The sequence below is a fragment of the Lynx canadensis genome, chromosome A1 (genome assembly GCF_007474595.2).
Source record: "Lynx canadensis isolate LIC74 chromosome A1, mLynCan4.pri.v2, whole genome shotgun sequence".
Lineage (NCBI taxonomy): Eukaryota > Metazoa > Chordata > Mammalia > Carnivora > Felidae > Lynx > Lynx canadensis.
Window position 1 is genome coordinate 7754055 of NC_044303.2, and position 26923 is coordinate 7780977.

Below are 26923 nucleotides of genomic sequence, written 5' to 3' on the forward strand. Positions count from 1 at the left end.
TCGGTTAACCACAAACTTACCGGGGGGAGTCGTTTTTTCTTTTTCTTTTTCTTGCCTTTGTCTCCAAAAAAGTAGACCTGTTTTCCCACATATGTCTCCAATCTAGTTTCTGCATGATGTTTTCAGGAAGGTGACGGTATGACCACTTACGAGGACAATTTGTTGGTCACTTACTCCATGTCTGTTGGTGATGATCGCGTCGACGACGTAATTCACAGAAAACAGCATGTGGCTAGTGTACTTTTCTTAGGGAAGCTCTCGTGTCTCAGGCTTCTGCCTAATCATTCTGTATGGTTTCCTGCGTACGACCTCTGATATACACACAGACGCGCGCACACACACATCCTGTAATTATGGTAATCGTTTCTTAGCTGAAAATTAGTGTTGGGGAAAACCCGCCTCTTCTTTCATTGAGGGTACCTCCATCTGCAGCCAGTGCTTGTACTTGGTCTGTACATTTCGCTTCTAATTGTATTCATTTTAGTGTTTTGTTTTCTGGGCGATGTGCCTGGTTTGTGGTTTTGATTTACTGTTTACAGCACCCTGATGGCTTAGAGCAGCATCTTGTGGTACTGAGAGAAAACTCTGCCCCTCTCTTCAGAGGGCTTGCTGGATTTTCCTTGTGCTGTGTTTCACTACTGGTATTTAAGGAGATCCCCCAGGACACCGGCCGTCCACCCCCAAGGAAAAACCTGTGACCACCCCCCCTTTTTTTTCCCACGTATAAGCAAATTGGAGAAAACAGGTAGATGTTTTCAGAAGTTAATTTTATTATATGAAGATAGCATACAAAATACATTCATGGTGACTAGAGATGTAGGACCAAATTAAGTCTTACTTATATCTGCAGCATATATTCTTGTTTGTATAAAAGTAACTTTAAAATTCCAGTTTCCTTAAATAGTCACGCACAACACACACACACGTATATACACATACAGTTACTACCACTGTCAGTCCGAGTTGTGCTCCTTTTGCAATGAAAAGGGACTGGCAAGTATCTGTTCGTGTTTGACATTCTTTACGGGCTGGGAAACCAGGCACAGCTAGAAGACCTACATAACATTTTTTTCAGGGTTTGGACAAATTTGTTTCACGAGCTAAAACCAAGGTCTGAGCATCGCTTCTTAGACTTAACTAGATACAGACTTCCATATGGTTTCAGTCCCGTTCCACCCACACTGTTACACACACATGCTCTCACAAATCCTGAAAGGATTGTGCCAACTATGTTTGTCATAAATGCCAAATGGTTCTAATAATACCATGGGTTAATGAGTGTTTCAGTTTTTAGTGTTTAACATCCAGTGCTGGTTAAAGAACCAGTCTGCGGCAAGCACGCTGCAACTGGGTGGACTCATGACTGCAACCTTCCATTTTCCTTTCTGTGATGGACACTCTAGATGGAACCATCTTGACCAATGGACTCACGTAGGCTCTGAACCTGAGTCTTTGAAGCAGCTGAATTAACATAAATTCTGAAGATTTTTTTTTCTTTTGGAAAGATGATATTACTAGGGTCTTTGAACAATTAAGAATTAATTAGGTTATCAAAATTAAGATATTGTACGTATAGTTAAGGTTTTTGTTTTCACTCATTGCTGGATCCTTATCGGATATGAAAAATCGGCAAAGCTGATTGAGGTCTTCTTTTCTTTTCCCTGTTGAACCTCCTTCTGGTTACCTGATTGATACTATCACCGACTGTCACAGGTGCTTTTTGTGCACATGAAGACGAGGAAGAACAAAGCTTTTCCCCTCTTCTGGCCCTGGCCTGATTTTGTCTGGACTGGGGTCCTGGTGGAGAGGCCTGCCTCACTTCTCTGCTGGCCAGACGCTTCTCCAGCAGAACCCCCACTGGAGCACCTGCTTCCTTCCTTTTGGGCTGTGCTGACTGTCCCATCTCTTTAGACTAAGAACCTTGACACAGGAATGTGACACACAGGGAAGGAAGTAAAGATTCTCCTATTATATTTCAGGTTCTAGAGTTAAGTTACTTGCCTAAAGGGAAGCACACTCGTCTCTACCAGAAGCAGCAATTCACTGTTAACCTGTCCAGCTTTGACTGGCTTTAGAAGGTACATACGTCCTAAATACACAGCATCAGAGCCTGCTGAGAGTTCCAGGGTCTTTAAACCCTGAAGAGTAGGCACCCTTTTGTACCCTGTCTCCCTATTTCCATCATTCTCAGACCCAAGGCAAGGGCCAAAGCAGATGAAGAGAGGCTTTTCTCCTACTGATGGCTCAATAACTAATATCCTGAGTCCCAATTCTAAAAGTATCTTGCATAAATTACATATCACCTTTTTTCTCCAGGAGCATAAAGTGCTTAATAAACATTGGTTAATACTCTTACACATCTTTCCAGTAGACCAGCATGAGATTGTAGAACCCCATGAAAAAGGAAACATGATTGGCTTCCTCTCCTTTGGGCCCCAACTGTTCCCGTGAGTTGGTTTGGGTGGTAAAGAGATGGGGTTTTTACTGTGCTCATCCCGCTTTCGCTCCACCTATCCTGGTTTTGGTACAGAGGAAACCCTCCGCAGGACTCTTTGTTTTCATCCTCCTCAGCTTCCGTTTATAACTAACTGGACAAAACAGGTTAGTGTAAAAAAAAAAAAAAAAAAAAAAGTGTCTTGATTATATATTAATACTCAAAATAGAATCTGACATTTTTTAAAATGTGGCTTCAAGCCCCACAGGTAACCCTAACAGACCAAACCCGTTCCAGTGAGCTTACTCTGAGCAATCTGCTAAGTGCAAGGCCATGGTGCCCATGGAGCCAGCCGAGCTCAGGGTGAGGTTTCAGTGTATATTGCTAGAGGGGCCTGCAGTCCGGGCTCAGATCTGAGCACCACGCTCCGTGCTAGAAATTTTAAAATGTGCCATATGTGGGAATGGGCATAGATCCAGTCCCATAGCTAACGTTTTAAAATTTGTAGTTGCCAAAAAGAAAATATTGCTTGTCCTTTACTTGCCTGCTGGAATCCAGAAAGTGTCCCCTCGTGTCTCTGTCCTGTCTGCTCCCCAAGGTGGGTTCTCAGTGTGGACCGGGTTTGGTCCGGGTCCGGAAGCCACTGCAGTGTCATGGGGGACAGCCCTCACCTACTCCCTCCCCATACAGGACGGCGCCAATTCTCTCCAGTGCTTTTGTCCTCCTTGCTCGCTTCTTCCTTTCTCCCTTCTCCTCCTCCTTCCCCGGAAGTTGCATCTGCTAGAGGACCCCAGAGACACTGCGCGGGCCGGCTTACGGCTCCTTGCCTCCCGGTTCCAGGGTGCTGGTGGCTGGCCCCGTGGAGTCCATGCTGCCTCGCATGATCGGTGCATCTCCTGAATCATTGAACGCCCTGCGGTCTCGGGGGCAGGAGCAGGTAAGTCATTGGGCTTGGAAGTAAGGGTCTCTCTAACACACTGAATTAACGTGAGGCTTTACCAGTGGTGTTCTTTACTTATCACTATTACTCTATCTGGGGTTACATTCTTGTTAGTCAAAAAGAAAAAGAAGCACTTATTAAGAAAAATCACAAAAGGCAGCTTGCTCCTGTGGAAAGGTAAAGGTGTACATGTATGTATGTGTCCTACTGGCAAAAGCTAGTTTTCAGGGGGTATAAATACTCGTGTGGTTCTAGAAATAAGGCTACGTGTCGAACTTTTAGACAGGCGGGGTGGAATATAGGACCACCGAGTTGTAGTCTGGGGGAGGAGAACAGGACGAAATCTTCTTCTCCAGCTCGGAGTTGTCGTATGTGAACCTGCGCCTGCCTTTGCTGGTGTGCCCACACCTGGGATGGCAGACAGTAGGCCGCGTGAGGTCAGAAAGCCCCGACTCCTTACTTTTACTGGTCACTCTCAAGCTAAAGAAAGGAAAGAAAACAAATGCACAAAATTGACTTCTTGGAAACAAACGCTGATGTCTGTCCGCTCTCTCCCGTCGGGTCGTTTGCTCATGGCTGTTCTACAGCTGGCGGTTCTTGAGCCCCATCCCCACCTCCGGGCAGATGCCCTCTGTCCTAAAGCTGCACGCTGCCCCTCTACTCCCAGCTCGGTGGCACTCGGCAGAATGACGTCTTCCACTGGCCGGGGGGCGGCAGACCGTGTGACCAGATGCCGCAAATCCGTCATCTCGGGTGGAAAATCCCTCCAGGACACACGTGGCCCTCCCCTGTCCTTAGACCACTTAGCTACCATCGTGGGCAGAAAAATGCTCCCGCCTCCAGAATCCCTGGAACCTGTGAATGGCACTTGAGATGGCAAAGGACTGAATGTTCTCTTCCAGGGTGAGAGAGGTGGTGGAGCTGAGGATCTGCGGAAGAGGAACTTAGCCTGCATTATCCAGGCGGACCCTGAGCACAACCACGTGTGTCCTTGTAAGAGAGGATGATGGAGATGCACAGCCACACGCAGAAGGCAGCGGGGGGGGGGGGGGGGGGGGGGTTGAAGGTGGAGCAGAGACACGTGGCCACGAGCCACGGAATGCCCAGAGACACCAGGAGCTGGAAAAAGTGAGGAATGGATTCTCCCTCGGCCTTCCAGAGGGATCGTGGCTCTGCCAGTACCTTGATTTGGGGCTTCTGGCCTCCAGAACTACAAGAGAGTACGTTTCTCTCGCTTTAAGCCACCAAGTTTGTGATCGAGTGTCACAACAGCATCAAGAAATGAATAGAGCTTCATACAAAAAGGTTAGTGCGGTTGTCTCTCCCCATCATGTTTGTGTTCTAGAAAGTTTGTTTTTTTTTTTAATTTTTTTTTTTTCAACGTTTATTTATTTTTGGGACAGAGAGAGACAGAGCATGAACTGGGGAGGGGCAGAGAGAGAGGGAGACACAGAATCGGAAACAGGCTCCAGGCTCCGAGCCATCAGCCCAGAGCCCGACGCGGGGCTCGAACTCACGGAGCGCGAGATCGTGACCTGGCTGAAGTCGGATGCTTAACCGACTGCGCCACCCAGGCGCCCCTAGAAAGCTTTTAAGTTACGGGACTCTATGTCACTAGCAAGGCTCAAAGGAGAAACTTGCTTCTGGTTCTGTATTTTGCATCCAGCATAAGATAGATAAGAAAGAAAAGCTTCTCTTGTCCATTCGTGTTTGTTTGTTGAGAGAGGATGCAAGTAAGCCTGCAGGGGAGAGAAGGTGGGGGCAGAGAGAGGAGCCGGGGCTCATCGAAGCAGGACTCGAGTTCACCCGAAGCGGGACTCAAACTCACGAACCGTAAGATCATGACCTGAGCCAAAGTCAGATGCTTAACCCACTGAGCCACCCGGGAGCCCTCACATTTGTTTCTTAATAGCTGGGATGAGAATGAGGAAACCTGACGCGCCACCACAGTTAGGTTGGTTCTGGACTAACACGTCCAGCATTTTCTTTTAAAAATTTTTTTTATTTTGAGAGAGACAGAGAGACAGAAGCCCAAGCAGGCTCCGTGCTGTTCGATTCAGGGTTTGAACTCACAAACCATGAGATCATGCCCTGAGCCGAAACCCAGAGTTGGATGCTGAAGCGACTGAGCCACCCAGGCTCCCCAACATGCATTATCTATATTTTTAATCTCTGGAGGGCGCAATAGTTTTCCTTCACAAAGATCTAGGTAAGTGTTCCAAAGTAGGAAACAAAAGGTTGTGGTATCCTGCTTCCTTTCCTCCTGTGTATACTTATTCTTTGTGAGGGTCCCCTAATCTGTTACCCTCTGAGGGGACTCCACTCTGGGATCATCATTGTGCTTATGTTAACAGGAAACTATGCAGATGTTTGCCTGGCCCTGTTCCTACCCTTTGGATTTATATCACTCAGAGAGGCATTTGGAGCGATCTTTTGACTTAGATCAAGATCAGCAAACTACAACCTGTGGGCTGGTCACCTGCATGCTTTGTTTTGTTTTTAAGCGGCTTTATTGAGATACAGTTCACTGTTTAAAGTGTCCAGCTGAGGGGCGCCTGGGTTGCTCAGTCGGTTATGCGTCTAACTTCATCTCAGGTCAAGATCTCATGGTTCGTGAGTTCGAGCCCTGTGTCGGGCTCTGTGCCGACTCACACCCCTCAGCTCAGAGCCTGGAGCCTGCTTCCAATTCTGTGTCTCCCTCTCTCTCCCCCTCCCCTCTTGCACTCTGTCTCTGTCTCTCAAAAATAAACATTAAAAAAAATAAAGGGTCCAGCCGAATGGTTTTTAGTATATTCATAGATGGTGCAACCATCAACACAATTGATTTCAGGCCATTGTCATCCTCCAAAACCCATACCCATTAGTATAGCCAATTGCCCTTCTCCCACACTTCCCACCCCCAGCCCTAGACAACCACTGGTCTACTTTCTTTCCACAGATCTGCCTGTGCCCGGCGTTTCATGTGAATGGAAGCCTACCGCATGTGGTCGGCGGTGACTGGCTTCGTTCACTTAACAACGTTTTCAAGGTTTGTCCACGTTGTAGCATGTACCAGTACCTCGTACTTTTTTATTGGCAAATAATGATCGTATGAGTCTACTGCATTTTATCCAGCAACTGAAGGACATTTGGCTTGCTTTTACTTTGGGTCATTATGAACGATGCTGCTACGAACATTTGCGTACAAGTTTTTGCGTGAACGTTAAGTTTTCCTTCTGTTGGGTGGGTGTGTACCTAAGGAGGGCAACTGCTGAGTCACAGAGTAACTCTAATTAACCTTTTTGATTAAGAACGGCCAGACTGTTTCCCCAAGTGGCCAGACCGTTTTACATCCCCACCAGCAACGCACAAGACTTTCATCACCTCCAACTTTTTGGTTCTAGCCGTCCTAGTGGGGGGTGAAGCTGATTTGCATTTTCCTGATGACCCGTGACCTTAAGCATCTTTTCTTGTGCTCACTGGCCACGGCTACCTGTTTTTGTAAATACAGGTGACTGGAACACAGCCACATCTCCTTGTTTATACGTTGTTGATGGCTGCTCTTATACTCTAGTGGCAGGGTTGAGTAGCTGTTTTGTGTGTGGCTCCTGAAGAAAAGACGGTCAGGTTCTTGACTTTGGGGTAGACAGGGCAGTCATTTGAACCCGGGAAGGAAGGAATCCCTGATGGATAGTTTGCCTGTCCGGTGCTCTTCCCAGGTAGAGACGAGCACAGAGAAGCTGAAGTGACAGCAGGGCCAGTGGAATAAAAAGCCGGAGCCTAAGTAATTCCGACGGTACTTGCCGACGGCCACTGTAGGGATGGAATGCCAGGATCCAACAGGAAACAAGCTTTCGTTTGGAAGGGTTGGTGTCTCGGGATGGCATGTCTTACTACCGGAAAACAGGGCCGTGACGCTTCCTGTACAGATTTTGCCAGCCGAGGCTGTGATCGGAGGCTAGCTCCCCTCCCCGCCCCCACGAGCACGTCTCCACCTGACTTGGGCACTGTTCACAGGTGGGCATGTCAGGCTCCTTCCAACTGAGTCACTGTGCCTCACGCGTTTGGACTGCCTGTCTCTGTTGGGAGTTTTCTGCATGTTTTCACTTCTTAAATCCCAGGCTTCCTTCTCTGCTCTGGTGCTCATGGCCCTGATTTTATACCCTCCTTCTTGCCCTTCTGAGGGGGAAAATAGTGCCTTTCTGCAATGCCTCGACACTGTAGTTCAGGGAGGCAAGGAGCCCTCAAATGTCCCCATTACATTTTCCCCAGCATCTTCCTTCACACCCCTCCATCGATTGATCATAGAAAAGACCCCCCCCCCCCCCCCCCCGCCAACTTCCTTACTCAATCTTCAGTGAGGCCTTGGGTTTGCTCTCAGCCCAGGTGAAGCGCTTCAGCAAGGGGGAGGCCAGCAGAGAGCCACTGTCCATCTGGTAATCCTGGTGGGGGGGGGGGGAGGAAAAAGGGTTACACTTCTTGCCTCACCCAGAGGGGGCCACGCTGAGTAGGGGGGGGGGATAATACTTGGCTGCGCACTCAAAGTCACCCCAAGCTCTGTCCTCACCTGCCTATTAAGACAAAGCATTTTCTCCATAGGGGGCAAATCTACATTTTGTCGCAAGCAATGCCTATTATTCCCAGTGACTTGGAGGCCCTTCTTCCCCGAAGGGGAAGGAAATGCATTTAAACACAAGGGAAAACTGCAAGTAACAGGTGAGCATTTTTTATAGTAAACTTTTATACAAATTATTGCCTACATATACTAAAACGAATTTTGGCAGATGACTGTCATCTATGGGTATGCTGTTCTCTGGTGACCACACAAAAGATGCACCACACAAAAAATTCTGAGAAATTGGAGCATCTGGGTGGCTCAGTTAAGCATCTGACTCTTGATTTGGGCTCAGGTCATGATCCCAGGGTTGTGGGATCACACCCCATGTTGGGCTTTGCACTGAGCTTGGAGCCTGCTTGAGATCTTTCTCTCTCTCCCCTGCTCACACTCTCTCTCTCTCAAGAAAAAAAACAAAACAAAACAAAAACAAACAACAACAACCAAGAAATTATGAAGACATGGTTTAAAAATCAGTTTTTTTTCTTATGACTCCTATGGAATTGTCAGACCCTCAGCTGTCATGGTTTCCAGCACAATTCCATGTTTTTTAATTGACTTTTTTAATGTTTTATTTGTTTTTGAGAGAGAGAGAAAGCACAAGGTGGGGAAGGACAGCCAGAGAGGGGACAGAGGATCCGAAACAGGCTGAGAGCGGAGAGCCCGACGTGGGGCTCAAACTCACAAACCGTGAGATCATGACCTGAGCCGAAGTTCGGCGCTCAACCAACTGAGCGCCCCCAGGCACCCTTCAACATTCCATTTTCTCGTTGGTTCATCCTTAGCATCGGGTTTTAGGCAGGTGTTCCTTACTGTGCTAACACAGCATTCCCAGTGAGTGGACTCTTTGTTCCTGCCACCCTTGAGTCTCCCTTGGGTTGTGTTTGTGTCCTTGATCATCAGTAGACAAGCCTAAGCAAGCCAAGGAGCTTGCAGTCCCCACTGAATCCCGGTGGGGAGGGTTAAGGTTGAGAGAAGTCTTCCATGTTTTGCTCAGTGTCGTTTCCTAGCACTTAAAACCAAAGCAGAAAAACAAAATTTCATTTCCAGCTACTTTTGTACGACTGGAATACTTTTGTATGACTTATTTGTCATGTTTTTAAATGTTTTGATCACTTTCTCCTCTTTATCTAGTGCTTTTGAGAAGCTTTTGGTGCTTTTTAATCTCCAGGCCACTGGGTTTGTGGCCATCACCTTCACACCCTGGCGGGTTTCCCAGGCCCTTTATGGGACGTGGGCATCACCCGTGCTTCTCAAACTTCACTGTTCACATCTGTCCCCGGGGACTTTGTGACAGTGCGAAGTCTGACTCTGGGAGTGTGGGTGGGTCCTGAGACTCCGCATTCCTAGCCCGTTTAGTGGCAACCGTGCTTACCTGGCCTGGAGATCACTTGGAGTGCAAGGGTCTTGAAGCAAAGGGTACTCTTGCCCGGTTTTCCCTCACCTCCCCTTACTCTCAACCTCAAGGCCCAGAGCTTCCAAGTACAAGCTGGGTGGGGCCTTGGGTTTGCCAGGTTGTTCTGGATCACTTCTCCCATCGTGGCTGGGGAGGAACATGGCTATTCAGCCTCTAGAACCCTAGTGGGAAGGGACGTAAGGCCGAGGTAGGCTACTCTTATGAGAGAGCTTTCTGTTAGATCAGGAAGACCCAGCTACTCACAGCTTTGGATTCCTCCATTAATCTGAAAACAGGGTTCCATCATTGATAGCTAAGAAGCTTAGAAACCCACCATGAAGTTACTGCCTGAACTGTGACCCAAGGGACTAAATTACGACCAGGTGAGGACTTGGACCCTGGAGTGAATTCTAGGTCACTGTCAAACTACAGAATTACCTGTTTTCACATCAGCTCCGTTTGGCTAAGTCTTGTCCCCTGAAATTGTTGTCTGAGCCACTCATTACTGACCCCTATGAACCGGGAGCCAGCAGGTTACTGGAGCTTGTGTTTGGGTAAGAGTCTGGCAAAGGGTCCTGCCATGGTGCACTAAGTAGGCTAATCCCATCACTTACATCAAAGATCGAGGTGGCGTTTGGCGAAAGTTCTTCAAAGGTTTTGATTCTCTCCAAGCTCAAGAAATTGAAAGCATTCACATATCTGAGGAAGAAGCAGAAGGATAATCAACGTAGGAAAATGCATCTAGTTTTTATTAGTCGGGGGACTATGGGCACTGTCTCCCAGCTGAGATGAACCGGAGTACTGGAACTTTCCTGCTGTGTTCTCCTGGGAATCCTGACAGTGGTGGCCACTTCCCCCCTACGGCTGTCAATCCACACTGCACAGTTTTGAGCAAAATCCCATAGGGACCCTGGAGAGACTCAGTAGTGGTTAGGCCTGTAGTCCCTTGTGGAACTGGGGAAATGTCAGGCCCAGAAGAAACCCGAGTCATCTCGTGGTCTAAACGCCGTATCTTACAGAGGAGAGAAATGATGCCCAGCGGAGGGGGGTGACTTGATAACGTGTGGCTGCCTACTTCTCCAAGATGTGAGGAGACCAATGAAATGACCTCTCCAGGCCACACAGCTGATTTAATGGCTAGTCTTGTATATTCTGTTCTGGGATTACAGACTGGGAAAAATGGGTTGTAACTGTGTGTTTTCCCTATAACTACCTCCTGACCTTTTGTTGATGACCCACCCACTAGGAAGGCTGGCAGATATCTCCACCATCTGGCTCTTCCTCGGGCAAGTTCACCTACTGACGGAGTTTCTCAGTCTGAAACCCTGTCACCATCTGCAAGGCCCGATTTCTAGATGAGCGCTTCATTGGTCGAAGGCTGAGCAACCCCCTGAAAGGGCTCAAACAACTTTGACAGCTTCCCTCCTTCATCTCTGACGCAATCAGCTACTGCGAATGTGTTCGGTCTGACCTAGTTTTCTTGTCTTTAAAAAGAAATGGGTGATTCATTTGTTGCAGCCTGTTGGGCTGGTCACGGAGAGGGAGCAGTGCCACCGACATGTAACCCATTACCACAAATCGGGGCTGGTCACTGGACTTCTCGGCCTGTCACAGATGGCTGTCAGTCTTTTCAGACTGGCCCAACCCTTAGCTATGCCTCCCCTGGTCACCTGCCCAGTGTGGCTGAACTGAGGTCAAAGCTCTGGGGTTGTGCCTACTGCAGATGAAGACACTAGAAGGCCCATAGGATAGTCTTAAACATCCTAAACATAGTCCTAACTGCATGGAAACAAGGACGCAGTGTTAAAATACCTGGGTCACAGACTCTATTCTGCCACTTTCTAGGCACACAGTTTTGGCACGCTATCTTCCATGGAGCCTTAAGGGCCCCATTTGTGTAACAGTAATAATAATATCTACCGTATAGTATTGTTTTGAGCATTAAAGGAATTGATGCTTTGTACAAAGAGCCCAGCACAGTGCCAGACCACGCACAGCATCAGTGCTGAATGTGTATGATACACACGTAACCATTAGTAGCGATGTTTGATTCATATATGACTGTTGGCATTGATGTGGGATACACACAGAGCCACTGGTAATGACGTGTTGACACACGTATAATCGTTAGTACTGAAGAGCTGACCCCCGCCCAGCACCCAGTGGAGACACTGAATCCATACATTTTCCCTTGTCCCTTCTCCAATTTTCCTCTACAGTAATGAATGGTATGTTAGTGTATCCAATAAGAAAAACAAATTATTTTATCTAAGGTCTCATGAAAAAAAAAAAAAAAAGTCTTTGGGGGGGAAAAAAGATGTAAGATTATTCTAAATAAGAGTCAAGAGGGGCACCTGGGTGGCTCAGTCGGTTAAGTGTCCGACTTCAGCTCAGGTCATGATCCCACAGTTCGTGGGTTCGAGCCCCGTGTCAGGCTCTGTGCTGACAGCTCAGAGCCTGGAGCCTGCTTCAGAGTCTGTGTCTCCCTTTCTCTCTGCCCCTCGCCTGCTCACACTCTGTCTCTCTCTCTCTCAAAAATAAATAAACATAAAAAAAATTTTTTTAGTAAGAGTAAAGAAAATGCAATGTGCTCTTCTTGATTGGATCCTGATTTGTTTTTTGTTTTTTTCTTAAGGTATAAAAGACATTTGGGAAACTTACGGAAACCTGAATATTTAATAATATTAAGAAACTATCAAGGGACGCCTGGATAGCTCAATTGGTTAAGTGTCTGACTTCGGCTCAGGTCATGATCTCATGGTTCATGGGTTTGAGACCTACTTTGGGCTCTGTGCTGACAGCTCGGAGCCTGGAGCCTGCTTCTGATTCTGTGTCTCTCTCTCTCTCTGCCCCTCCCCAGCTCATACTCTCTCTCTCTCTCAAAAATAAATAAACATTGAAAAACAAAACTACCAATTTTTTTCTGTGTGTGATAATTTTGATGTGGTAACACAGGAGAAAGATCTTACGAGATTTAGGGTAGAACGTTATAACGCCCGAAGCTCTCTTTCAAACAGTTGGGCAAAAAGAACCACATACATGCAGAGTATATGCGTAGAGACAAAATAGGGCAAAATGTTAACTGTGTTTGAATTTGGGAGGTGAGCTTTTTTTTCTGTTTGAAAATTTTATAATGTAAAGCTGAGGAAGGAAAGAAATCTTACCTGACATTATCAGAACTTCCTGAATTAAACTGTGGAGCTGAAATATCTTCCTTGAAGAAGTCATCAGAGAAGGCACGAGACGAGTATGAAAACCCGCTATTTCCTGTCAGTATGGCATTTAGCGGGATATAGTCCTTACCATCCTAAAATACCAAAGACAGAGCTTTAATTGTACAGATTTCTATTTCAGCCTATTTCTGTGAAACCTATCGGCTTCCACTATGTCATGTCCACAATCTTTCTTGCGTTTGGGGAAGATAATTCTGCGTGCACACACATTTTTTTTTAGCTTCTGATCTCAGCTATTAACAGCTCTTAAGACAACAAATAAAATACCTCCCCCCTTGACTTACATTCAAAGGCGTATCAGAATATCTTCTGATATTCTAGATTAGGTTAGCTTTACCTGTTGTACATTTGCCTGGAGCAAATCGCCTAGTTTTTCCACAAGTTCTGCGAATCTTGGCCTTTCTTTTGGGTCTTTGTGCCAGCAGTCCAACATGATCTGATAGCTGTTGAGGGAAAGCAGGGTAGAAATAGCTGGAGAGCAGTGGTGATGGTGTAGACTGCCCCACACATCAGCGACGTGATGGGTGTCGTCCTACAGATAACGGTTCTGCTTCTTGTGGCTTAATGATCCTTGCCCTCACTCTTGGACTTGGGCCTGCAGCACCCCTCCCCCTCCCCCCCGCCCAGGCTGTTTGGGCCGGGGTCCAACCGGTGGTGGGAAACGTGTCTAGAAAGGCAGACTAACAAACCCCGCCCTCCAGATCCCGTCACCACCCAAGTTTTTTGGAGGGCTTGAGGTCTCTGCAGAGGGGAAGACATAAGCTCTTCTTGAATAGAGCAGAGGTATTGGAAAGAAAATGTATATATTATATTTCTTAAGAAATTGGCTTGACCTTCTTAAAAAAAATTTTTTTTAATGTTTAAAGAGAGAGAGAGAGAGTGTGTGTGTGAGCAAGGGAGGAGCAGAGAGAGAGGGAGACAGAATCGGAAGCAGGCTCCAGGCTCTGAGCCATCAGCACAGAGCCTGATGTAGGGTTTGAACTCAGAAACGGTGAGATCATGACCTAGACTGAAGTCAGAGGCTTACTAACCAACTGAGCCACCCAGGCGCCCCTGGCTTGGGCTGCTTAATAAGGATGTAGTAGGTCTAGGGCCCCCCAGTTCCATTACTGAGCACAGCAGCGGAGACTGGTTGAGAAGGCGCTGCATACAAGACTCATGCCACCTCCAAAGGGTGACAGTCTGTGTCAAGTATGAGGAGTCCCTTGGGCTGCAAGCAGGTTGCTTCCATGTGGAGGATCCCCTCTCCCCCCCCCCCCCCCCCCCCCCGCCAACCCCAGCATTTCAAAGCAGCCATTACAAACTGGCCTCGCACGCTTCTCAGGGCACTGGGTACAGGTCGGGAAACATCTGTCTTAATATTACAGAAACCAAATCGTGTCCTGGGGTTTAAATGTCAACAGGGTTCCTCTATGATTCTTCTCCTCTGACCTTTGAGATGTAAAAGTAACTGGGCCCTTCTCTGGGCCGCGTCGAGAGGATACAGGTCCCTGCCTGCCCCCATCCCTGGAAAACACACGCCAGAGCACCCTGCACAGACTGGCTTACACCTTTACGCTCCTTGGGTGCTCTGCTCTCCTCAAGGGAAGTTTGCTGTCAATCATCTCTTCTCTCGAAAGATCGTCTGGGCCAGAGAGGGCTCTGACCAAGTTGGATCAAAAGCTGAATGTGCTCAGAATTTGGAACTGGATCAGAACCCGGCTGTTGGAGCTATGTGGGCAGGGACCACATCTCAACCCCCGTCACCTAGCTCAGAGCCTGGCATATAAGGGCTCCAGTACTGATAAGGAAGTCACCCGAGACAGCAAGGCTTCCTTCCACGAATTCTTAATCATCTTGCAGATACTCCTTGTACTGCTGGGACCTGGGGGTTCCTGGGAAAAGCCTGAGAACCCCCCACGCTGCCGCCTCTTAGACATGCGCTTTCAGTCTGCACCAGCCTCTCCCAGCTGGGATATCCTTCTTTGGTTTCAAAGTATACGTGAGGTGGCCAACACAGTAGGAGTATAGGCAGGTCACGGAAAGAGAAAAGAACGCGATCAGGAGGACGGGAAGATCAGACAAAAGGCAAAAAACTACAGGCAATGCTGATACCACAGAATTTATGTCCTGCCTCTGAGTAGCTGGAGAGAGGCAGCGCTCCAAGCTTCCAGGCAGCTGGTGAAAAGAAGGAATAATCGAGGACGTGATGCACGCAAGCCAAAAGTTAAAAACACACCAGTTACTTGGAAGAAGCACGGCTCTTCCTAGAACCGAAATCCGAAAGGAAGCCGTCCCAGACACCTCTCAATCAATCGCAGGGTTTCCATCTAGGAAATAATGACTCCACGGGACCGTCTTGTACCCTTGTCTTTCAATGTTGGCCAAAGCCTTAACGGCAAGAATCCCCGTCAGCGAAAACAATTCTGAGAGGCAAGACACTGCGGTCCGTCAGCGAAAACAATTCTGAGAGGCAAGACACTGCGGTCCGGGTGCGTGTGGCTCTTTAGGTGCCCAGGGGAGTAGTGACCCCATGTGGTCATCAGACACCCTCCGTGGATACTGGGCTTCAAAAGCAAGCTGTGCTAATACTTGGATGGTGGAGCTGAGGTTACTTTCTCCGTACCCAGCAAGTAGATCTCCTAGGTCTTTGATTAAGGGACAAAGACCCTCAAAGACCCTTTGATTAAGGGACAAAGACCCTCACAAAGATGTCTTGTCTGAATTGCAAATTCTCCTGCCTTTGTCCAAACTGATGGGTCAAGACTGTACTCAGAAGATGATTCTGGCTCTCTCCCACCCATGTATGTCATCCACTGTATCTAGTCTACCTAAGTCCTAGGGGGTGCGGTGGGGGGTCAACTGGTCCCAAGAGCTGTGAAGGCCAATGTCGACCTCCTGAGGCTCACTTTGCAGACATGTAAGAGACTGGGAGTGAGGACGGGAACACAGGCTCTCTAACTCTGGGCCACTGTCCCTTCTCTCTGGGAGACCTAGGAGAGGGCCGCAGTGCCCAGCGTCCCTAACTATCCCTGACCGGCAGCCTCAGAGTGAGGACTCAAAGGCACTTGCTCCTTTCCGGCAACCCGGGTCAGCCTGCTAGTGGCCAAAGGTCTGAAGTAGCCTAAGACAGCCTGCACAGTCTTGTACGATCACCCTTTAAGTCGACACATTCCACTAATTTACTGAGACGGGTGCACAAACGTTTACCTGCATTGGCTGTGACGAACCCTGGCCTGCTCCCACCTTCCCACACTGGAGCCTAATCATCCAAAGCAATTTCTAGCAATAAACAATCTCGGAGGCTGTTGGAAGGATGTTAAATACATACACAGATCGTCTATAAAAGGTAGGCAAAGCAAGAAAGGCTTTGAAATAGAAGGGGGGAAGGGGTGGTTCCTGAGAGTAGAGGGTGTGCAGTCATGCAGGGCCCCCCCAGCCCCCACCCCCACTGCAAAGCATCCTTTCACCGCTGAGCGAGCTGCCGCGAGGACTCTCCCCGGGTCCTCTCCGCCGAAACTAGCAAAAGGGACCACCTACAAACTACTTGCTGTTTTATTCTGATTCTTGGTTTCTGATTTCTTGTTTCTGCTCCTCTTGCCTAAAATCCAACGCAAATCATCTCAGCAAACACCAAAGGAAAATTCAAAAAAAAAAAAAAAAATTGGAAACATTCCTTGCTTATTTCCTTATTGAAAGACATCTGATTCAACAGGCCCTGGGCGAGGGACCAGCCACTCTGCGTCGAACGGTTTCCATCACTAAGTAAACAGGTTTAATAAAGAGACACCAGTTGCACCGAACCCAAGAGCCCTTCTTGAAACCAGCTGGGGGAAGGGCTTCCTTCTCAAGCTCTCACCCAAGCTCCCAAGTGCACGCCACTTGAGGCCAAGTTCAGGTCACAGAAGCCTGTTACGAGGGCTGCACTCTGTCCCCCACCCGGGCCTCCCACAAGAAGGAAATTACATCAGCTCTCAAATGCTGGAGAGTGGCTGGAGGCTGGAAGTCTAGCCTGCCCAGCAAACATTTCACAAAGCTGCTGCCTTTCAGAGTTTCTAAAACGCCCCGGCATCAGAGAGCCGTCTTTTTCTCTACAGGCCGCGTGGGCTATAAGTGCCACCCGGGAGGGACTCCCGTCAAGACTTGAAGCTTTGATCAAGTCCAAGGGGGTTTTCAGTCCAAAGGTGATAGGACTTTGTCCCTCTAGGGTCACTTTGGACCAGAATCTGGACAGATATTAGACCCTGCAGGTGTGTGGCTCTGGGCTCAGACTGCCTCCTTGGCAGTGTGGCTAACCATTTAGATGTTCCGTGCCTTCATTTTCTTATCTGTAAATTGGAGATAATAGTTGTGCCTACGTTGAGGGTTGTTACAAGCATCAGGTAAGTTAATATATGTTAAAAGACACTTAAAACAGGGCCTGGCACTTGAGCACTAAATAACTACTTAGTTAATAAATATTAGACGTTACCTAATACTGGCTGCAATTATGATTATGGTTAGTAACGGAGAACCAGTCTTGTGATTATGAGATCATATGAAAAGTGGAAATATTCAAAGCATGAGTGGACATATTAGAGAAACCTCTTTTCTAAGGGGTTTCTGTGGGGTATCTTTCTAATTTAACAGTCCCGTGAGCCGGGGAAATCAGTTCAAAAGACTGGCTTCTAAATGTCTCCTCTGCTACCTGGTTGACAGAGGACAAATCACTTCTGAGAGGATTAGCTTCATTACTCATCAAATTCAGAGGATAACATCTGCCTGTCTGCCCCTCAAGGTTTCTGGGGATTTCAGATGAAACTGTGGGCCGGGGCGGGGGACGGTGGGGAGAGGGACGCTTAGAACACCGTCAAGTGCAGAGTCCTCTCATTTTACACCAGATCTGGCGGTTGCCCCCTCTCCACCAAGCAAAAGGAAGCAAGCGATTCAAAACTCTTCAACACCTTCAACCCCCCCCCCCCCCCCCCCCCCCCCGCAGCCCGAATGTCGTCCTCGGGGCTGACCTAGCTCCGGTCCCAGCTCTCAGAACGGAGCCCTGCCTCAAGCTCTCTGCCCGTCACCCAGCAGACACGGTGCAGGGCTGACCAGAACAGGTCCCCCCGGCTCCTTTCTGCACTCACGCTACTCCCCGACGCCGCCTTTATGGGCCCGAGTCCCCCGTCCTCGTCCTGCGTCTGACCTAGCCTTGTCTCCAGAGGCTGAAGGAAAGAGACGGCTGCCTTGCACTTCGGCCAAGCCCACACTTCCTTCGTTCCCTCGGACTTCTCCCCAAAGGCCATCCCGGGGCTTCTGACAAGACCCCATGGTGTGGGTGGGACCGAGAGGGCCGCCTGCCAGTTCAGGAAAGGTGGTGCCGCCTTGGGGAGGCCCAGGCCCTTGTCAGCAGCTCAAGAAAACTGCAACTGTCATCACATTCCCGCTCAGGCCTTCATGTGCGAAACGTCCACAAAGCTTCAGGAAAAGAGAGCGTCCCGGGGAGGCCGGCGAACATTGGCACAGTGGAGACAGCCTTCCCGGGGGGCCTGGAGTCCTAGGATGGTAAGCGGGAAGCCCCCTCGAGAAGCTCCACACAGCTGCCCACTCCTAAAACGAGTCCAGAGAAGCCTTCACGTCCATGGGGACTGCTACCTCGTTCAGGAGAGTCCCCTTTGCCTCTCCTACCCCTCTTCCCCTGAATTCCAAGAGAAACCCCCCTCATGGGTCTCTAGCGAACGGAGGACCGTAGCGACCTTTAGGCCTTCATCCCCGTGGCTGAGCGGGGCTGGGAGCCCAAAGGTCAGCACCGCATCTCCTTTCTGGGGTGTGCCGGCAGGAAGGGTGTGGGCCCGAAGGGGAAGGGAGGCGGCCGGGGGCTCACATTTCAGGAGTCGCGTATTCGGGGGCCCTCATCCTTATGCCTTCCTTCAGACGGCTGCAGAAGTCCTCGTCCATTTGTACGCCCGGGTACGGGGACCCACCTGTAGGACACAGCGTGAGAAAGCACAGGGCTCGTCGTGGCTTCCGGGCACGAAAGGCCACAGGGGAGCAACTGGTGTTTTCCTCCCCTTAAAGCGATGGTTCGGTCATAAATCCCCAGGGACTGGAATGGCTGCCCACATCCACACCACCCACAGAGAAGCCCAGCAAACCCTTGGGAGGCCACGGGCCTGGGGGTCCGACGCCCACAGGCCAGTCCTGTGGCCACTCCAGTCTGCGGGGTGGGGGCTCCCCGCGCCCCATACGGAACTCTAAAGAAACCCCGTCATTAGAGACTCATACCTTGGGTTAATGAGATTCTTTCTAAAAAGACAAGGGACCCGGAATAGGCCAGTCGTGGAGCATTCCCACGTCAGCGAGAACGGTTTCCTTCGCTACTTTCCCTGACCTCCTCACAGGACCCAAGCACTAACACTAGCTGCTGTGTGGGACCTGAGGGAAAGGGGGTCTCGGGCTCCAGGGTGAGGCTGAATGGGGGGGAGGGAAAGGGGGCCTCGGGCTCCAGGGTGAGGCTGAATGGGGGGGGGGGGGGAAGGGGGCCTCGGGCTCCAGGGTGAGGCTGAATGGGGGGGGGAAAGGGGGCCTCGGGCTCCAGGGTGAGGCTGAATGGGGGGGGAGGGAAAGGGGGCCTCGGGCTCCAGGGTGAGGCTGAATGGGGGGGGGGGAGGGGGCCTCGGGCTCCAGGGTGAGGCTGAATGGGGGGGGGGGAAGGGGGCCTCGGGCTCCAGGGTGAGGCTGAATGGGGGGGGGGGAAGGGGGCCTCGGGCTCCAAGGTGAGGCTGAATGGGGGGGAGGGAAAGGGGGCCTCGGGCTCCAGGGTGAGGCTGAATGGGGGGGGAGGGAAAGGGGGCCTCGGGCTCCAGGGTGAGGCTGAATGGGGGGGGAGGGAAAGGGGGCCTCGGGCTCCAGGGTGAGGCTGAATGGCGGGGGGGAAAGGGGGCCTCGGGCTCCAGGGTGAGGCTGAATGGGGGGGGGGGGAAGGGGGCCTCGGGCTCCAAGGTGAGGCTGAATGGGGGGGAGGGAAAGGGGGCCTCGGGCTCCAGGGTGAGGCTGAATGGGGGGGGAGGGAAAGGGGGCCTCGGGCTCCAGGGTGAGGCTGAATGGGGGGGGGGAAGGGGGCCTCGGGCTCCAAGGTGAGGCTGAATGGGGGGGAGGGAAAGGGGGCCTCGGGCTCCAGGGTGAGGCTGAATGGGGGGGGGGAAGGGGGCCTCGGGCTCCAGGGTGAGGCTGAATGGGGGGGGAGGGAAAGGGGGCCTTGGGCTCCTGGGCGAGGCTGAATGGGGGGGGGAGGGGGAACGGCCCACGGACAGGGGGGCTGCCAGAGGGGCCTAGACGTTGCCTTCTGCGTTCTACCGTCCAGAATACCCACGCAACCTTCCCTCCTAGGGGGACGCTTGGCGGGGGCCAGGAGTGAACGACGCCTCCCAACCTGCTCTGCTCCAGACCTCGAACCTCGTCTGTCTCAACATTCGCTTGTCTGCACTTTCTGTGCCGTAGGAAGCAGCTGGGAGGCGTGCGCCTCTGGCACTGTGTCACTGCGGGGCCACTGTGGCCGCCAAGCTGCTTTCAAGGACTGAGAGCAGCAGGTGTCTGTCATCGAAAGCAGGGGAATGATTTTCACACATTACAGGAAACCAGGGATGTTACCGGGTGACTTTAAGCTGCTCCGAAAGGCAGAGTTTTGGCAAAGTCTGACAGACCGCTGGCTAGACCCCACGCTTGGGAGGCCTCAGGGCATCCGTGTGTGTCCGCAAGCAGACGTGGGCTCTGTGCACATCTGTGTGCCTGGGGCCGTGAACAGGGTTTCCAGCCACCCGTGGCGGATGTTGCTGGAAGCGGAACCAATACGATCGGCACTCCTATCGTTCGCCCTGCATAAACCAGCATGGAGGGCTAGCCGTGCTAATATCGGAGCCACGAGAAAGGCCTCCCATCTCTAACCGTGGTTGAGCTGTGCTTGGTGGGGCCTTTCCGAAGAACTTCTGAGAGGTGGCTGATGCGGGGAGGGGAGGGGCAGGGCGTTGGGAGCCCGAGACTTTGAGAAATTAGGAGAAGGAGCCAAGGATAGAGACAGCAGTCAGACTGGCTAAACCTGACTTCAGACGCGATGCTGGTCTGAAGCCCTACACGGACCCACGCGTCTCTTAGATGCTGTTCTCAAGGGTGCATTTACCCGGAGGGCGCGCGGCAGAGGGTGCGGGTCCCTTTCTCCCCCTTCCCCCCTTCCCCCAGATTCACCTAAGGAGAAGATTTCCCACAGCAGCACTCCGTAAGACCACACGTCACTCTTGGTGCTGTAGATTTTGTCGAAGATAGATTCGGGAGCCATCCATTTCAGAGGAAGTCGAGTCTAGAAAAGGGCAGGGGGGCCTTGAGCAGAAGGACGTGAAAACAAAGCATGTTCAACCCAAGTGCCCACGGGGTCACCTCCCAGATAACACTTGGCCCACAGATCATTTCCTAGAGCAGCTATGGTTTCCTAGAATGGAGGAAGCCCTTCTAACGTGCAGCGCCACACTAATGGGGCAGTAAGTGTTGGGGGAGCCCCTCCCACGTGTCTGACACGTCCTCACTCCATGACTCTGAAGAAGCCCTTCTCCCCACAAACAGCATGCGTGCTCTACGGGGACCTGGAAAAGAGTGACCTGAATGGGGACACATCCTGAAAACTGATGATTTCCAGGGCTTTTTTTTTTTTTTTTTTAAGAAGGAGGATTTTGAAAGGCATCCCTATGTAGAAAGATGATCTTAAAAGTCACTGAATCCGGGGAGTGAGCAAAGGCGTTGGAAGGAAGGAAGGTGACAGACCGCCTCTTGGAGACCATGTGGCTGGTTTTCAAGTGGGGAGACAAATCTTCCTGCTCTTCGGAGAGCAAGGGTCCCACTGCATTAGGCCTTGCCACTTAAAAACATTTTTTTTTTAATGTTTTTATTTATTTTTGAGAGAGAGAGAGACAGAGAGCACAGGTGGGGGAGGGGCAGAGGGAGACCCAGAATCCGAAGCAGGCTCCAGGCTCCGAGCTGTCGGCACGGAGCCCGACGCGGGGCTGGAACTCCTGGACTGCAAGATCGTGACCTGAGCTGAAGTCAGACGCTTAACCGACGGAGCCACCCGGGCCCCTCAGGCCTCGCCACTGGAGACGGGTGAGGTTCGACAGGAAATAAGGGACGACAGAGACAGTGAAACGGAAGTGAGAGATGACAGAAAACGACAGGCTTTGCAGATCAGGGCTCCTAAGCTCTCCTTTTAGGAAAAGAGACTGTTGGAGCAGCGGTTCTCAAAGTATAGCCCTGGGATCAGCTGTGTCTGCGGTACCCAGAAACTTGTTACAAAGGCACATTCTCAGGCCCCACCCAAGCCTCCTTGAATCAGAATCTCCGGGGGGCCGGTGGGGGGTGGGTGGGGAGCTCAGTAAATTCTCCTTCCATAAGCCCTTCCAGGTGATCTGCGTGCTTGGTCAAGTGGGAAAACCACGCCTAGAGCAATCCTCAGAGCCCAGACACAGGCTTAAGCCCTCAGGCTGGAGAAGAGAGGACACGGGAGGTCACCGCCCAAAGTGAAAAATAACACAATGTTCAAAAACAAGCGGGGAAAGAGAAGCCAGTGTGAGCGTGCAGGGAGATGCGAGGCAGGGGGGGGGCAGACACGGGAGGTAAACTGTTTCCTCCCCAGCAAGATAATACCGACACCCTCCCCCACCCCTTCCTGGGATATGCACACCTGCTGAATCAATCACCCGGGTTTATTTGAGGGAAGAGTCCAGGGTGTTCTTTCCAGTGGTTCAGGGGAACTCCCAGAAGAGTCAAGGGGAGGCGAGGATACGGTCTTACCAGGGCCCCACGGAACACTCCCCGGGTCTGCAGTCTCTGGTAGTTCTGCCCCAAAGGACAGGTACCAACCGGGAAAGGCCAGGACCAGGGGAAAGGGGCATTGCTGAGCCCCACGCAAGGGCTCTCTGGGACACAGCCACGCGGGCAGCTTGTCTTCACAGAAAGCACATGATGGTTTTCAGGGAGCGTGTAAATATCTACCCAGGGCTATCTTAACCTGTGGTTTAAAGATGAGAGGGTATAAATGAGCCCAAGAAACATCAAACCGACTTACGTCTCCTTTTCTCACATAATCGGGGTTCTTATAAATATCCCGGGCAAGGCCAAAATCGCAAATCTTCACCACGTTGTTCTCAGATAAAAGAATATTTCTTGCTGCCAGGTCCCGATGAATGCACTAGAAGAGAAGAGTTGTGTAATCAATGCATTTCCTTAACCTCACCGGCTGATTTCCTTTCCTCTTAATTGGAGGATCCATTTCGCATCCTTCCTTTCCATGAAGGAAGCGACTCTCAACGCACAAGGGGTTACCATAAACACGAAGGCATTTCTTTATACCCATGGCCCCAAAGTCAAAAAATGCCCTGGATCCAGCGTCCTGGTAAACCAAGCTGGCCATCGATTTCTACCAGTAAGCAAAACCGCCCCCAGCCCCCGCTCCCCCCCTGCCCAGCCTTTCATCCCGAGGTGCCAAGGTCGGATCGTGACCCAGCTGCAGGTTCCGTGGAGGACCCCACTGGGATGTATGAACAGAAGCTCTCCTGTGAAGTTGTGTATTCTGAGATTCTGGCCAGTTCTGAAAAGATGCCGGAGGGCAAGGTGGAGAATGGTTGCCACATTCGTCTAATCTGAAACCTGGTGAGGTTTTTTTCCCCCAGAGTTCAGTTCTATGCCTTGGTATCCAAGACTCCTCAGTCCTATCAGGACAAATTGAGGCATCTGTTGATGACAACCCATGACAACAAATTTCCATAAGTTAAGCAAATACTGGGAAGAGCCAATTGATTTATAGCACAAAGGAGTGCGTGTCCATATGAACGTCTTCCGGGCCTGGCAGAGAAGGAGACAGTAAAGGGCAAGCCTGACCTTTCTGGAAGACAAGAACTCCATGCCTCTGGCCACTTGAAAACTGTAAGAAATCAGATCTTCCATAGTGATGGGCTGCTTGTAGAAATCATCGGAGTCTGGAAAGCATTAAAAGCGTAACTGTTTGTAATGGCTCTTGTTATCCTACCAAACCCCTGTTTATTGGAACAATGTTAGCAAAACAGAAAACAAACCAACAAGTAGATCAGAGTTCAGTTTCAAGAGCATTGGAGTTTCAACATGAATATCCGAGATTTTTCCAGGCCTCCAGCCCATTTTACCCAAGGATGGGGGCGGGGGATGATCCGTCAAGACAAAAAGCCCTGAGGGGAGACAATTGTACAGTTCCCCGTCAAAATTAGTAACTCTGTAAATAATCTTAATTCAAATCTTATCTCCTCAGGACATTACCCTTCAAGTCTCCCACGGATGTTTATTAGGGTGATAAATAAGAAAAAAATTTCAGAGATGCACAGTATGTTGTAAAAATATCTCAGACTGTAGGACAGGAAGGAATTAATACCTACCCTCCTCTTCCTCAACATCACTCAGACTTTTATCTTCCTGAAACCCAGAGCTTGCGAAGCTCTCACTGCTGGTGACACTATCTAGTCTTGGTTTCTTGTCTTGCTCCGGGTCTGGCTCCGTTTTTTCTTTTTTGGGCTCCATGTGTAATGCTGCATCCTTTGAACAGACCAAGAAGGACACGGAGAGAAAGAGAGTTCCAGAACAGCAATGAGCAAACTAAGCCCTTAGGCTGGCAGTCGCCTGAGCTGAGAGAATGTCATTGCACAAAACGGATAGATAGCAAATTGGTAGCAAGGGCCCTGTGGCACTCAGGTGCCTGGTTCTTCCTGGGTTTCTAGAGTCTGGTTCTGCTTTTCAATGGGCTTCTAGACAGCATCTTAGGTAGGATAAAGAAACATTAATGGTGCTCACTGAGTGCTTACTCTGTGCGAGCCGGTATACTAAGAATCTTACATACGTTTTCTTATTTAGTCTTTCTAGCCATTTTCTGAAGTACTTCTTGCTTATACGTGAAGAAAACGGGTTCAGAGGAGTCAAGGAACACAAGTCACATGCAAGTGGTAAATGGCAAAGCTAAGACCCAGGTCTGGCCAACTCCAGTCCATGCCCTTGACCACGTTTTCCATACCGCCCGCCATCTTGTGAAAGACGATCTGAATAACAGAAGTCAATCCCCAGTGGACGTAGGGCTTCCCTTGACAGAATCCCTGTGGGTAATGGGAGAAGGCTGTGGTTCTCAATTTCTCTCATTTGTTTGGGGAAGGACGGAACGTGAACATTTCTTTTTCTCCCCTCCATTCAGAGCAAAGATGCAGTTTGATCCTAATAAGGGCAGAAAAGGCCTTTCATCCTGGACTGGACATCCACGCCCTGGTTTGTAATCTGGCTCCTCTATTAACCATGTGATATTGGGCAAATTACCTAGGTTCTGGGGGTCCCATTTTCCTCACTGGAAAAGCTCCATCAGCTTATCGTGTAAGTGGACTCCTCGGAAAGGAGGTGCCGGGTTGGGGTGTTCATGTGGAACCGGGAAATACTTCTAGCGTCTTTGGGAACTCATCTCATAGCCGGGACACTGCAGGCTCAGCTCCCTGTGACCCTGTGGCCATGTGCTCGTGTCGTGTGTACCTTGGCGCGGTGATGCTAGCTGGCTGTACCGACCCAGGGGCGGAGAGGGGCCTGGGCTCGGTGGGGTCCCTTCACGCACCTGCACGGCGCGCCGGTGCGGTGCGGGGGCAACTAGCCAGGCAGCCTTGCGTGGCCTTTCCTAGAACGGTCACCAAGTAGGAGAGATCTTTCCACTAGAGGGCGCAGTGGGAGTAAACAGCCGCCAGAGGAAGGAGCCACAGGGGGCACGAGGGGGACAGACTCCGTGGTGGGGGGCGGGGTACGGGGCTCCTGACCCCTGGCCAGGGAGCACTGCGGGCGGGTCGGAAGGCCTCAGCACAGGTACCCAGTGCCTGACAACAGGTGAACTAGAATTCCTTGTTATTGTGTCTCCCCGAGGCAGTTAGAGTTGGTTCTGCTCAATCGGGGACTGACATTTTATTGGTTACAAGGCCTCTCCTGGGGACACACAGGCAGCGGGGGGAACAGCACTGGCAAGGGTATGGGGAGGAACGGGTTCAGCGGATCTGCTCGTGGCTCAGCCCCTGGCAACACTCTCCGGGCAGCCTTCTTCCTCATCCTCCCAGGGGTCACAGCCTGGGCACCTGGGTCTGCAGGGACCAGAAACTCGAGCTGCCTCACCCCCTCCTCGACTCCCAATCTATGCTCCACTCAGCTTTGCTTATTGGTAACCACCTCCGTGAAATAAATAAAGGTCTAGGTACCGAGCTTTCGGGACTCTGGCAGAATACGGTGACATTTATTACAAAGAGTATTCAAAGATCCTGGGGCATCCGTTTGGAAAATGAAACATCCCGTTTCGGGTTTTCCCTTCACTCTCGCTTTATATTCCTTTACCTTCCCAATATGAAATACGGACATGTGTTTTCCACGAAAACGCGAAGTTCCACCAACAGGGAGGCGACTCATTAAAAATAGCCAGAGTAGGAAGCAAAGCTTTCCAAACAAAGGATGCACAGGCCCGAACGTTCCCGCCCTGCCCGGGTCCCTGGGGTGTGCCGTTGCCTTAGTTCTTTTGAAGCCAGTCCAGGACTTCGGGACTGAAGGGACTTTGCACTGCTCTCAGCCCAGGCCACCACTTTCCCCTTTTTCTTCTGGTCTCCCCCCACCCCTCCCCGCACCCCTTCGCCCCCTGCTCTTCCCCCCTCTCCCCCGTATATGCTGGTAGGGCACAAAAAAAGCTTTGCATGGGGGAGTCCAGAGAACTGGGATTTTTCTCCCCGACTTCACCTCTTGGAGGGTGAATCACTAAATCACTAGAAGTCAAGCGAATCGTAAGCCAATCACTTGACGTCTCCGGGCACATCTCTCATGGGAGCGAGTGAACTAGCTGACCACACGCATCCTTTCCAGCTTCAGGATCCTTCGTTTGAGGTAATCTCTACACCCCACGTGGGGTTTGAACTCAGGATCCTGAGGTCAAAAGTCACAGGCTTTACCTACTGAGCCAGTGAGGTACCCCTTCAGTTTCAAGATTCGAATTATTAGAGCGCGTGATTTAAAACTGGGAACACTATGTTCTTGTATATATGGTTCCAAGTAGACCACCTGTGTCTTCGGTTGGGTCAGAGTGGGAGGGATGAGAGAATCGGCCAGTTGTCTGGTTGTTCTTATCCGCCTGTCCACGTGGCAGGTGGGTGTAATTCTTGGAGGTGTGGCACTTTATCCGTCATACACATCGGTGGCATTCGGTGGGATTCTCCTTCTCGTTCTATCTCGGTGGGCCAGTGATGACAGGGATAGGTAACACTTTGGGAATGCGTAGTTCAATAAAAAAAAATGTGATTCCCTCAGTAGT

At 50.5% G+C, this 26923-nt stretch overlaps 1 protein-coding gene and 1 long non-coding RNA gene across 7 annotated transcripts in view; one reads left to right on the forward strand and one right to left on the reverse strand.

The window, feature by feature from the left end:
* Window positions 1-1806: 1806 nt before the first annotated feature.
* The window catches only part of FLT1 (fms related receptor tyrosine kinase 1), a 175721-nt gene continuing 150604 nt past the window's right edge, over window positions 1807-26923 (reverse strand). For both annotated transcript variants that reach the window (XM_030308446.1, XM_030308437.1), the window contains exons 21-30: window positions 23997-24153; window positions 23470-23567; window positions 22658-22780; window positions 20791-20902; window positions 18434-18533; window positions 12935-13040; window positions 12529-12671; window positions 9979-10063; window positions 7701-7795; window positions 1807-3854 (exon numbers count right to left, since the gene is read on the reverse strand). In XM_030308446.1, the coding sequence (XP_030164306.1) occupies window positions 3653-3854; window positions 7701-7795; window positions 9979-10063; window positions 12529-12671; window positions 12935-13040; window positions 18434-18533; window positions 20791-20902; window positions 22658-22780; window positions 23470-23567; window positions 23997-24153 (1221 nt within the window). In that variant the 3' untranslated portion in view covers window positions 1807-3652. The remainder of the gene's footprint in view (window positions 3855-7700; window positions 7796-9978; window positions 10064-12528; window positions 12672-12934; window positions 13041-18433; window positions 18534-20790; window positions 20903-22657; window positions 22781-23469; window positions 23568-23996; window positions 24154-26923) is intronic.
* Window positions 3283-12146, forward strand: LOC115509193. 5 transcript variants are annotated; one of them, XR_003967255.1, is made up of 6 exons: window positions 3283-3371; window positions 4277-4679; window positions 6313-7370; window positions 7953-8069; window positions 10611-10828; window positions 12000-12146. It is a non-coding gene; the product is annotated as an uncharacterized LOC115509193 (long non-coding RNA). The 5 variants fall into 5 exon arrangements; XR_003967252.1 differs by lacking the exon at window positions 12000-12146 and having other exon boundaries at window positions 6313-6402; window positions 7073-7370; window positions 10611-11765; XR_003967254.1 differs by lacking the exon at window positions 12000-12146 and having other exon boundaries at window positions 6313-6402; window positions 7077-7370; window positions 10611-11765.